Here is a 13,992-nt window from a genome sequence, read left to right on the forward strand (position 1 = left end):
GGCACGAGGACGTTTTAAGGGTGATGGAACAGGCTCCTAATGGAGGTGGAAGTTCCTAAATCTGTGTTGGTGTCAAAATTCAGAGTTGCACATCTAAAAAAAGTTGGCTTTACTGTATGTTACTTCTAAAAGTTAAATAAGCCTTACAGAAAACTTGACAGCAGAGTTAACACTACATGGTGACAACCAGTTGGCCACACGGATATTCTGGGAAGAGCATTCCAGGCAGAGTCAACAGCTCACTCACGTCTCTGGGCTGGAACAGGCCTAGGATATTCAAGGAACAGTGGGGAGGCTGGTGTGGCTAGAGTGGAGTAAGCAGAGGAGAGGCGAAGACAGCCAGAGATATAACAGCGGACTGGATCATGCCGTGTTGGTGCCATAGGAAGGACTTCGGTTCCTGGGAGAAGTGGGGGGCCACTGCAGGGTTCTGAGCAGCCAAGTAATGCAAACTTTTAAAAGGATCACCAGGAGGGGTGCCTGGGTGGCTCAGTGGGTTAAGCCTCTGCCTTTGGCTCGGGTCATGGTCTCTGGGTCCTGGGATCGAGCCCCGCATCGGGCTCCCTGCCACGGACAGAGCCTGCTTCTCCCTCTCCCTCTGCTGCTCCCCTGCTTGTGCTTTCTCTCTGTCAAATTTAAGTAAAATCTTAAAAAATAATAAAATAATAAAAGGATCACCGGTTTCTGTGTGGAAAACAGATTGGGAGCGATTTTGGTAACCCAGGTGAGGACTATGGCTTAGTCCAGAGTGGTTGTGACAGATGTGGGGAGAAACAGTTGGGGTTTAGGTCTATTTTGAAGGTAGACCCAAGAAGATTCTCTGCTGGAGGAGACTGAGAGAAGGAAAGACATCAGGGATGACTACAAGTTTTCTGGCCTTGAGCAACCACAAGTGATGGAAACGGGGGCCACTGAAGAGAGAAGTTTTGGGTGGAGCAGGCTGTAGGAAAGAACAGTTGTTCCATTTTCAATATGCAGCATTTGTGACTTTATGAGACAGCCGAGTGGAAATTTCACCCTTGGCTACAAAGACCGAGGCACGCCCAGGGGCTCTGGGCAGATGTGAGTGCACTGTGTGGTGGGCCTGTGCGTGGAGAGGAGCTGCGGAAGGTTCTGGAGCACAGTGAGCATGTGTGCCGTGGGAAGCTCAGACAGGAAGGCGTCATCACCTGTCAATGACAAGTTCAGGGGCAGGATTTGTGCCCCGGTGTTGACGCAGAGGTGAAGCTCATTTGACTTGGTCCTCCAGACTTCCCCTGTTGCAGGAAATAAGGCTTTCTATGGTGAAGAAGGAGTCTCTGAAGACAAAGTCTTAAATAAATTGGTCTTTTCTCGAAGTACACATTTGAGACTGTGCTTCCCTCGCTGGCAAGCTTTGCTGTAATTGGTAGAATAAGGCTGGGGTGTGCAGTGGATAGAAGAGCACATTACCAAGATCCAGTGTCCTGACAGGGAACACATTTAAAAGATTTCCTATTGAACATGTGTCTTGAGTTTTTTTTCCTTTCCTTATGGTAATAAGGCAAATTTTTTCAATGAGGAGATTCTGATATGAAATCATCACCTTCTCTATCAATTTAGTATTCTTCAAGGTATTTGAAATTCCCTAATATCTCAAGGGGTATTATTGGTCATTTTTACCTTAGCCCTATTACGGAGGGTCAGAAATAACAAGATCTAGATATTTTAACAGAATTTCATTTAATGAGTGTATTTAAAGTTCATCTCTTCCAAAAACAGCATTTTAATTACATTTAAATTGTGTTCATTTTAAATATCAACAAACCCATCATTTACATACAGAGCTAGATATTAGAAAACAGAAGGAAATTAAAACAAGTTTTATTTTTTTTAAAAGTCCTCACTTCCAAATTTAGAACACCGTAAACTGCTAAATATATAACTCAACAAAGTATATATACATTATCAGAAAAAACACAAGTTTCTGTAATAGGAAAAGACTGTAATATACATACAGCAGAACATAATTCACACAGGCTCAATTTACAGGTGTATCTCTAAAAGTATAAAACAAACAAAAACCAGTAACTACAAAAAGGCAAAAATAGGCAAAAAATCACAGCTGCCATTCTAAGCTACTATGCCAACATACAACGCTTTCCAAGAGAAAGGAGGATTTTCAAGATCTTATGGTGACCCTAACTTTTCACTTCTTTGTTCTCAAATGCAGAAGCAAAAAACTTAGAGGAGTTGTCTTCTTGTCTTTAAATTAGATTCAGGCCGGTTTTTCTTCACGCAGCAATAACCCAAATATATCATGAGACGTGCTATCAAAGCTGCTCTATTTAGAGCTCAATAACCAAGACATTTCTTTAATTTCTCCCTGTACCTTATTTCCCTTCAAAAAGCCTCTGGGGAAACTATATTATAGACAGTGGTGGTAAAGTTATCAAATAATCCTGAGATGACAAAAAAAAAAAAAAAATAGAGGAGAGTTGGCACTACACAGGTTTTTAAAAAATTACCCCCCATTTATTAAGCCATAAATGCAAAAAAATAAGAAATCCAAAAATGTAAGTAGGATGGAAAGTACTAGAAAACAAATAGAAGGCGTTCAGAATTGTGGTGCTGGGGACCTTAGTTTGAAAGACATACACCAACCAAGCTCTCACTAATTATTGGGCACTTTTTTTTTTAACATGTTTCATTTGTTTCCATTTTTAACTTGTCTAAATCAAGCTTCTCTAGCCAAAACGAAGAGGACATAATTACAGCACTCACGTGAGAGAGGTGTGAAGGCTGTAACACAGGAGGAAGAGACAGGTGTGCAGCACACTGGGCTAAGAGGCAGGAGGACCAGGAATAAGACTAAGCACTAAATCTGATCTGAGCAAAGACAAGGAGTGAGGAACTCTCCCATTTCCTTCAGATGTTACTGCACTTCATAATCAAAGAAAAAGAACATCTTTCCGTTTTTCTTCATGTATCTCAGGTTTAAAATGGCAGAGTGAATAGTCCTTAATCAGCACACACTATTTTCAAAAGGGGCATTTTTAGAATTGGGTTGTTTGCTTATTTTTTAACAACAAACCTTAAGAGTTGATGGTTCTAAAATGGTGCTCGGGTGTACTGACACATTCAGGACTTTTTCTTAAAACAATTTACTTTGCATTACAAAAAAATCATAGGTCAATTAAGAGTCATAGGTCAGTGTTTTCAACAAATGAAATGTTTAACTTCAAAATTAAGTATGGTTCAAACAACTGCTGTTGTGCCAAACAATGAAACTACTACTATTTTATTCACTTATAAACATATAATTAACAAACATGACATAATCGTTCTTTACGATCACTATAAAAATGTAAATTACCCTTTTCTCTTTTTTATGAAGATGGTGGGTCTTAAGAGAAACTCTCAACCAGAAAAGCCCATCCACTCCTAACAAACATCTCCACCTCGGTTTTTAGAAGTCAGTGCATTCGGTGGCTTTAAATCGGTACAGCGTTCTCCTGTAGCTAAGAGCTCTAAACGAGTTAAAAAAAAAAAAAACGATAAATAATTTGAAAGATATCCTTAGTGATCACAAATACTGCCAATACTCAAAAGTCAAGGAGCAGATAACCTGAGTGTCAGTCGGCTGCGGTTTTGTCTCCCAGGGGAAGGCGTTCCCATAGCTGCAGCAACTGTTCGCCAACCTGAGGCTCTAGTTCCTAGATAAAGCAGAAGTCAGAATAAACACGAAAGGAACTAGACTGAATTTTTTAAATCACCAAAACCTATGCTGATAAAAATGTGGGACAAGTCCATTCAATTTCATTTTCCTACCAGGACATAATAAAATCACATGGTATGTATTGCTCTGGGATTCTCTGTGTTCAGGTCTGTGAAGTTCACTTCCAGACTTCAAGATTAGAGTTAGCCTGCAAATATGGCAACAATGTGTGAAAAAATGGTAATTTCCACCAAGTTCTCCTGGAACTTCTATCTGGAAATAGTGAATTTCGTTTTTAATGGGGATTTGCCAACGGCACTCAGCTTCAGCTTTCAAAGGTTTACTATGAAACCTAGCATATTAGATGTTTGGGGGTTTTAAGGAAATCATCAAGAGTATATGATATTCTTATCTTAGGAATTAGACTTATTTCAAAATCCTTATTTTAGAATAAAAATTAAAATATTCTGATACAACTGAAAAGAATGTCATTTATAGTCCTCTTGTGATATGATGTGCATTTAAAGAGAACCCAAACACTTTATGTATGGTGATTTAAAACTAAGTCACACTAGTTTAAATAAATTATTAGCTGTGTGACCTTAGAACAATTTCTCCTGTTTCTCCTGACTAAAACTGGGCTAATAACTCAACATGCATTGAATTAAACTACTTCATATACAGCAGCTAGCACTGTGGTCCATATATATGGTAATTCCCATCTCCTTAACTAGTTCAAAATGCATGTCAGCAGCTATCATGATAAAGCCCAAGTAAATGCAATAGAAATAAAACAAGCCACAAAAATATAAAAAGGCTGTTATCTATGTCATATAATTAGTTAAAGCACAAAGAAGTCAGATACTGTTGTTATCCTTAGACTTTGGTGAAATTACTTCAGAATTACACTCGGTTTTTAGCAAATCTCCCATTAGTAAGGCAATAGGAGCCTCCGTGAAGTAACTTATGAAAGATTTTATATGTATGTAATGGCAGAGAGAAGCCCAGGTTACAAAATGTTAAAAAAAGCCACGAGCTCTGTCAAACACCTGTGCAAGCAGGTGTTCACTAGCTCTTCCACACGTCGGAACCATCTCCTGTGTGCATATGGAACACACATTCTGTATTCTTATGTCTCCTCCTCAAACCACCGAATAACAGCAAAGCAAAACAAAAAGAAAAGCAGAAGACAAATATTAAATGCCACTGTATACCTGCCCGTCTCTGCTGATCTGGACTTTCTTGTTGTCGTTCCAGGGATTGAGTAAGTGGTGAGCAAACTGAAAGGGAAGACTTTCCTTCCGGACCCACTCCACCTTAAATACTCCTCCCAGTCCAGCTGAGCCCCAGTCCTGGCTCTTCTCCCTTCCTATCTCAGAAGACATCCTAGAAAATCCCTGCGGGTAAAATGAGGGCAAGGGGAAAGGTGAGGATGATATTAAAATTGTCTGAATTCAATTTATCTGAGAAAGCTCTGAGGTTTTTTAAATTTTAAGGTAAAAATGTAATATAAAAATAATAGATACCTCACAAAAACATAAATTACTTACTGTTTTTCATAAAAAGAAGTATTCGCAAATTTTAGAGGGAAGACTGATTCCAGCCTTCTAACATAATTTCAGTATGAACAGATACTTTCTAAATAATGTATTAACAGCCCTAAACCCACACTTATTCCATGATAAACAGATATAATCTAACCTAATAGTTTTTACTTCCAAAAATTATAATAATATCAAATAATAAATTCCTTAGTTTCTAAATTCAGATGGACATCAAGTCAAGAGGAGTTAAGAAACACACTCAGTTTCTGGATTACCAATTCTAACTTCCTTATCTCTTTAAAAAAACATTTTACCAAAAAGTCAAGCTTCTCGTTACTCTCAATCCACCTGAGAAATAGTAAATCTGAACTTGTCCTCAGAAGGAGACATGGCTTATCTAGAAAGGTTCTGGTAAGACGAGGAAAACAACGGGATCCCTAGAGTCAGTCCCTTGAAGAGGTAACACTACATCCCTCATGCTCAGTCAAGCAAAATGCATTCTTACATCCCGATACAATAAAAAGCCAGGGTGGTTTTTGGGTTTTGTTTTAATCTGTGTGGTCTAACGTGCAGCCAGAACAGCCCCATTTTACTGGTTCAGGATGGCTCACCTGGAAATGTCCAGATCCTTGAACAGAAAATACCAAGTAAACCATGCTGCTTTCCCAAAAGGCTCGATTTAGCTTCCGCTCATTACTAGGGGTTGTAGACCAGATACCCTTCTGTTGAGAAATTTCAAGGTTTCTCAAATTGCTACTCTTCATTATGAAGTATCGAATAGGCATGTTTGGTCTTGGTGAAGGAGATTTTGAGCCCTATAAAAGAATGCATAAATTCTTGAAAGGTAATTTGACCTTCCGAAATCAATAGGCTCCATTAAATAACATCTTCATAAACATATAAATCAAAATATTTTACCAAATATTCAACAAATGCAAATAGCTCCATCATGCCTGAAAAGCTACATAAGACTTGATCAAAATGAGGTTAAAGAGCCAAAACCAAACACTCGTTTTCTAGAGCATTCAAAATCCCTTATCAAGAAAGGATCCTGGATTACAAACTTTGATTTATGCTCCAAATGTACTTTCAGAAAATATTTTAATAAACTTTCAAACACTGAAAACAAAACAAAAATTGCTTCAGCTTACCACCTGAATACAGTTTCCAGGCAACAGTTCAGGAGAGGGAAACAAACAGAACCCCAGTCTCCCTGAACTGCAGAGACAGAGCTTGGAGTCGAGAGGCCCAGTAGTCAGAGTGTGCATAGCAGAGGGCTGGACAGAAGAGAGCTGCACAGAAACAGAATTCCCGAAGAACTGAAGACAGGTCCCCACAGAAACGGAGTTTTTGACTCTGTACTGACCTGCACAGGCTTACGAAAACTTGACCTAACACCAGGGAAAGATCCAGAGGAAAGCAGTAGACTTAAAACCATTCCCGGAGCTCACATGGGGCTGGGATCAATCCCTGTTATGCCCAGCCATGATGGAAAGAACTGTTAATACAGACGGCGTTAGCCCCCAGAAGGCTCACACCTTAGTACTGAAACTAAATTAGTACCAGAATAAAAACTGCTCTGGATCTACCATAACATCACGTAAAAGTAAATCTCAACAAGATTAAACCGACAGCAACTAATTTAGCTCTGTACCAGAACCACGTCTGACAGTACTTAAAGGAACACAACAAAAATCTAGCAGCCAAACAAAGCTATAAGGAATGTCAAGAAATGGGAAACAATGACCCATAACCTAGGGAAAAAATGACCAAATAGGGAAAGAGTCAGGTCTGACAGATGATGGAATTAGGAGACAAGAATGTCAGAGCAGCTATCACCAATACACGCACTGTGCTCAGGACGGTAAAGTGAACACAAACATGACTTCTGAAATGAGAAATGGAAGGTATTTCTTTACAGACCCAAAGGGTGCTCTAGAGATGAAGGCATTGAAAAATACAGTAGAAAGGATACATAGCCAATGAGGCACCACAAATAAAAAGCTCAGTGAACTTACACACATAGCTAGAGAAACCATCACAAATGAAACAAACAGATGAAAACAACTGAAAAAAATTAAGAAAGCTTCAGTGACCTGTGGAATAGTATCGGCACTTACGTATCCAAAGTCCCATAAAGGAGGGGGAAGTGGTAAGACCAAAAAAAAAAAAAAAATATATATATATATATATATATATATATATATATATATATATGCATATGCATATATATATATATATATAAGGCAGTCGCTTAACCAACTAAGCCATATATATATATGAAGAAATAATGGTCCTAAATTTTATAAAATTGATGTAAACTATAAATACGAAGATTATAAGAACTACAAATAGTAACATACCAAAATTGAATTGCTGAAAACCAGTGACAAAAAGAAAATCTTAAAAGCAGCTAGAGGGGGGGCGCCTGAGTGGCTCAGTGGGTTAGAGCCTCTGCCTTCGGCTCAGGTCATGATCCCAGGGTCCTGGGATCGAGCCCGTATCGGGCTCTCTGCTTAGCGGGGAACCTGCTTCCTCCTCTCCCTCCTGCCTGCCTCTCTGACTACTTGTAATCTCTGTCTATAAAAAAAAAAAAAAAAAAGCAGCTAGAGGGGAAAAAAAAATACAGGAAAATAAAAATAAGAATCACAGTAAACTTCCCTCAGAAATTATAAACAAGAAGATAATGGAATGACATCTTTGCCTAAATTAAAGAAAACCACTGTCAACCTAGAATTATATACACAGTAAAAATATCTTCCAAAAATAAAGGTGAAAAAGGTTTTCTAGACAAAAGCTTAACAACTTCATTTCTAGAATATCTGTACTCAAAGAAATGGTAAAATGTTTCCAGACAGAACTATATGATTCAAGACAGAAATTCACATCAACACAAAAGAATAAAGAGCACAAGAAATGGTAAATATTGAATAAATATAAAAGACATTTTTCTGACTTTTGAGAGAAGACGCTTTACTATGAAGTAAAAATACTACACTGGCATTTTTAACATGAGACCAGTAACTCAAAAGACTGGGGGGGGTAAAATACACTGTTGCAAGCTTCTCAAACTATACCTGAAGCGCAAAATACTGATTGGAAATACACCAAGGAGAGTTAAAAAGGGCTTTAGGTACGAATTCTACCAAACATTTAAGGAAAAAAATCATATCAATTCTAGGCATCTCTTCTAAAAACCTTAAGTGGAAAGAAGATGTCCCAACTAATCTTATGAGGCCAGCATCACTCTAATACTAAAACTATACAAAAACAACACAAGAAAAGAGAACAACAGAATATCCCTCATGAACAAAGATCCCAAACTTAACAGAAGTTTTGATTAAGCAAAATCAAATCTACTAATATTTAAAACAATAATCATTGTGACCAAGTGAGGCATAAACATTAGAAAAACAGTCAATGAGATCCACTTTATTAATAGAAGAAAAAAAGAATTATGTTATCATTTCAGTAGATGTAAAAAAAAAAGCACTGAACATAATTCAACATTTATTCCTAATAAATCCTCTCAGCAAACTAAATCTAAAAGGAAATGTCCCATAGTTATGTTATCATAAATGGTGACAGATTTAACTAGGGGCTAGCTTTCCCTCTAAGGTCAAGGCAAAGATGTCTGCTCTCAACACTTTTTATTAAACATTTTAAAGGAGGTTCTAATCAGAGAGAACAAGCAAGAAAAGAAAGGAACAGAATCAATACTAGAGAGGAAAAAAGCAAAACTGCCTTTATTAACAGATGAAATGATTATATATACAGAGAATCCTGAGAAATCTACATAAAAAGCTAACAGGATTAGTAAATGAAATAAGATTGTGGCATAGTGGGTAAATATAACAAGAGTCAAATGTATTTCTATATGCTAGCAATGAACAACTGGAAATTAAAAATTTAAAGAACAGGGCGCGTGGGTGGCTCAGTAGGTTAAGCCTTTGCCTTCAACACAGGTTATGATCTTAGGGTCCTGGGATTGAGCCCCACATCGGGCTCTCTGCTCAGCAGGGAGCCTGCTTCCCCGCCCATTCTCTGCCTGCCTCTCTGCCTACTTGTGATCCCTCTCTGTCAAATAAATAAATAAATTTTTTTTTAAGATTTTTATTTATTTATTTGAGAGAGAGCAAGAATGAGAGAGAGAGAGCATGAGAAGGGGGAGGGTCAGAGGGAGAAACAGACTCCCTGCCGAGCAGGGAGCCCGATGTGGGATTCGATCCTGGGACTCCAGGATCATGACCTGAGCCAAAGGCAGTCGCTTAACCAACTAAGCCACCCAGGCACCCCAATAAATAAATAAATCTTTAAAAAAAAAAAAAAGAACAGCACCAAAAGTATAAAATACTTAGAGATCAACTTAACAAAAAATGTGTAACACCTGAACTCTGAAATTTACAAAACACGTATGAAAAATTTATTTTGATAAAAGAAATGCAGATGTATACTATGCTTACGGATTTGGAAACTAAAACCTGTTGTCGGTTTTCTTCAAACTGACCTACGGAATCAATGCAATTCCATTTAATACCAAAAAAAGTTTCTGTGGAAATTGACAAAAGGATTTTCTAAACTTCATATGAAAGAACACTAGCACACCCATAACACCAAAGCAATTTTTAAAAAGAAGAACAGAATTGGAGAAAAAAATTAACTGGTTTCAAGACTTAGTATAAAGTTATTATAATCAACTCACTGTAGCAGAGGCAAAACAGAGAGGTGTAAAGATCAATGCAACAGAATAGAGTTCAATAAATAGACCACATTACTTATGGTTAATCGATTTTTGACAAAAGTGCCAAAATAAATCAAGGGAAATTTTAACCTTTTCAACAAATGGTGCTAGAACAATTGTATAGGCAAAGGAGCCTCATGGAGGGTTCTCGATCTCAAGACCACAAGATCATGACCTGAGCCAAAAACAAGAATCGGACACTCAACTGACTAAGCCATCCCGGCGCCCCAGAGTTAAACAGACACTTCTTAGGACACAAAAAATATGAACAACAACAGAAAAATAGATGAAACCAAAACAGGAAAAAATAGCTCCAATGGACTTCATCAAAATTAAAAACACTTCTTTGCAAAAAACACTTGTTAAGAAAATGAATATGCAGGCCCAGACTGTTAAGAGAAATTGCAAAGCATATATAATTAAGATCTGTATGTAGAATACATTTTATAAAATCTTACTATTGAATAAAAAAGGCAAACAGTAAACAACCAGAAAAGTTGAACAAAAATTTGAACAGATACTTCACACCAAAGAAAATTCAGGAACGGCAAGTAAGCACATGAAAAGATGCTCAACATCACTAGTCATTGGGGAAACGCAAATCAAAACTACCATGGGGTATCACTATGTGCCCACCAAAACGGCTAACGTTAAAGAGATTAATAATGTCAAGTATTGTCAAGAATATGGAGCATATGGGACCCTAATAGATGACTGAAGGGAATGGAAAAAAGTACAGCCATTTTGGAAATTAGCTGGATAGTTTCTTGTAAAGTTAAACTTCTACTCCTGGGGTGTTTACCCAAGAACAGAAACCATGTGTACACATAAAGACTTGTCCTCGAATATTTCTAACAGCCAAAATGTGGCAACAATCCAAATGTCCGTCAACTGGGGAATGGATAAACATTCCATGATATTAGCCATACTCTCCAGCAATAAAAAGCAATGAACTAAGAATACACTTAATAATTTGGTTGAATTTCAAAAGTGAAATAAGCCAGTCACGAAAAAACCACATACACAGATTCCATTTCGAGCAAACTGCAGAAAAGGCAAAACTCTAGGGACAGAGAGCAATTTAGTAGTCATCATGATCCATGGCTGGTGGGAATATCCTGTACATGGCTGGGATATGTTTACATAATTATATACATTTGTCAAAATTCACTGAATTGTACAAACTGGTGAATTTTATTATGTCTATACCTAAATAAATATATTTTAAAATAAAAGACCCTAAAACCTAAGAATGCAAATACACAAAAAACATTTCTTTTCCTCTTATTTAACAAGAGTGTTTCAGCAGACATTTGTCCCAGAACACAACATATAGCTAAATAACCCTAATTGAATATTTAGTACCAACAACACAGGAAATAAGAAGTAAACGTATTCTAAATATTTGAAATCACATTATAAATTTTTTTCAAAGATACATAGTTCTCAATTCCCTACCAACATTCCCTACCTTCCTAATTCCCACCCTATCTTGTACTTTTTAATACAACTACTGAATTGGAGAAATCAATTCATAATTCAAAAGAAACCATTGTTTGCAACTCTGAAATTACAAACCTAAACTAATTTGAGATCATCTTGTTACTTAATCAAAAAAGGTTCTAACGATACAGAAAGGACATGGCGGACGGCTGAGTTACATGCCGCTGGTAAACGGTCTGTTAGTTTTAAAACATCCTAAGATGGTGCTAACTAGAAATCTCTGCCAAGCAGGAAAAACAAAAAAATTTATGCAAGGTGTCTCAAGTCTGCCAGATTCCATTTATATCTAGAACAAAGACCACGATTAGTAACCAAAGATAGAACTGTATTGTCTTTTTGCTTCAATATGTAATGTGAAATGTGCTAGCAATCTGGTCCTTGCTACATCAACTTGTAGATACTGTACCTTTCCTGAGGATGGAGGAGAAGGGCTGGCACAAGGACTTGGGTAGCTATTGCTGTCCGTAGATTTCACAGAAGACTGATCTGATCGGTCATCAGTGCTTCGTTTAGGATGTAAAATCCCTCTATCTTTGTACTTCTGAGGGGGGTGCAGTGCTGGAGATGGAGATTTCGCCAATACTCTTGAGTGGGAAGGAGGAAACAAAGATCAGTGACACACAAGTTCATAATACAAAGCAGACTCCATTTCAAACCAGAGTCGCAGTAGCATTATGATATATGGTGTAATACTAAGGGAATTTCATTTATCTCACATTTAGAGTGAAAAAACATCTGAGATATTAGGGTGCATTTACACAAACAATAGGTAAAAATGTATTTTTTAAAATCTATGTAAGTTCTTAACTTAATGTTAACAAATACTCAAAATATTATTTCCCTTACAAAATTCCTAACCTCAGGGAGCCTGGGTGACTTAGTCAGTTTGGCGTCTGCCTTCAGCTCGGGTCATGATCTCAAGGTCCTGGGGTCGAGCCCCCTGTCGGGGTCTTCACTCAGCAGGAGGTTTGCTTCTCCCTCTCCCTCTACTGCCCCCCTTGCTTCTGCCCTTTCTCTCTCTCAAGTAAATAAATAAAATCCTAAAAAACAAATTTCTAACCTCTTGTATGATGCTATTGGAGAGGTCTTTAACATTATATAGTTATTTAAATACATCTATGCTAATGGCCCTTACTAAAATATCACCCACTCTACTTCCCTTCCACTTTCACAAAATATCTTAGAGCCAAGTAAAATATATTTTAAAAGCATACCAAAAAAATATGATAAAGTATTAAAATACTGCTGGACTACAGTCAGGAGAGAAGACTTCTAGGACAGTACTAAATTTACAACTAAGGTATTTGATCCTGGGCAAGTCTCTTAACTTATTTGAGCTTTCATTTACTTACGTGTTAAATAAAAGGATTATACTAAACTGTAAAATTCTTCTATTCTAAAATTCTATGAATAAATGCAGCAAAGCTGGCAATCAGAAACTTTGAAGTTTTTCTAAAAGTATAGGTCTTTGTGGAACCAGACCTTAAAAAAAAAAAGACACTATTTCCTAAAGTCATGTGATACAAAGTTCACAGCACCACCTATAAAATACACTTGCCAAAATATTGGCTCAAATCAAACCCTGAGAGCTAACTACCAGTTTAGACGAAATACACATGGTATGCCAACAAAGAAGGCCAAGAAGAAACAGACAAATCCAGAATGTGATATACCTCACAGTACTACCAACCCACTTTCTTCAAAAAAGTCAATAGAGGGGGCACCTGGGTGGCCCAGTCAGCTCAGGTTACTATCCTGAGGTGTCCTGGGATACAGCCCAGCAGCAGGCTCCTGGCTCAGCAGGGAGTCTGCTTCTCCCTGTCCCTGTGTCCCTCCCACTCCCACCCCGATTCATACTCGCTCTCTCTCGCTCTCTAATAAATAAATAAAATCTTTTAAAAACAAAAGTTATTTAAAGAACTACTCTCTCTCTTCTCTCTCTCGCTCTCGCTCTCTCTCCAATAAATAAAATCTTCAAAAAAAAACAAAAGTTAACAGAAGAACTACTCTAGATTGTAGGAGCCTCAAAAAACATGACGCCCTGATGAGTCTTCCCTGGATGCTAATTCAAATAAATGTATACAGTATGACAACTGGGGAAATGATCATTTTACTGGGATTGATAATTGGATTTTAATTATGTAGAAAAATTTCCTCCTTTTTTTTTTTTTTTTTTAAAGCAGCCTCCACGCCCAGTATGGAGCTCAATACCAGGCTTGAACTCACAACCCTGAGATCAAAACCTGAATCAAAATCAAGAGTCGGATGCTTAACCAGCTGAGCCACCAGGTGCCCCCAAATTCCTCTATTTTTAAGAGATGTATGTTTGAATATGGAAGGGTAAAATGACACGATGTGTAGAATTTATCTGGAAATATGTAAACCAAATAAGAAAGCCAAGAATGAAAAAAGAAAATCTGGCTAGATACAGCAAGCAGTAAAAATCTGGGTAACTGCTGAATGTGGGACATGGAGTTCATTATGGTATATCATTTAGTTTGCTGTGTTTAACAATATTGATAATAAAC

At 37.5% G+C, this 13,992-nt stretch overlaps 1 protein-coding gene across 2 annotated transcripts in view; it reads right to left on the minus strand.

Moving 5' to 3' along the window:
- Positions 1 to 2,476: 2,476 nt before the first annotated feature.
- LOC111158882 (YTH domain containing 2) overlaps positions 2,477 to 13,992 on the minus strand; it is a 72,941-nt gene continuing 61,425 nt past the window's right edge. Inside the window, exons 26-30 of one of the 2 annotated variants that reach the window (XM_022521180.1) lie at positions 11,871 to 12,048; positions 5,832 to 6,035; positions 4,891 to 4,956; positions 3,587 to 3,674; positions 2,477 to 3,488 (exon numbers count right to left, since the gene is read on the minus strand). In XM_022521180.1, the coding sequence (XP_022376888.1) occupies positions 3,594 to 3,674; positions 4,891 to 4,956; positions 5,832 to 6,035; positions 11,871 to 12,048 (529 nt within the window). In that variant the 3' untranslated portion in view covers positions 2,477 to 3,488; positions 3,587 to 3,593. Of the gene's footprint in view, positions 3,489 to 3,586; positions 3,675 to 4,890; positions 5,074 to 5,831; positions 6,036 to 11,870; positions 12,049 to 13,992 lie in introns of both variants that reach the window. The other variant, XM_022521179.1, reaches the window with a different exon arrangement.

Source organism: Enhydra lutris, unplaced genomic scaffold (assembly GCF_002288905.1).
Source record: "Enhydra lutris kenyoni isolate GAN:26980312 unplaced genomic scaffold, ASM228890v2 scaffoldscaffold64, whole genome shotgun sequence".
NCBI lineage: Eukaryota > Metazoa > Chordata > Mammalia > Carnivora > Mustelidae > Enhydra > Enhydra lutris.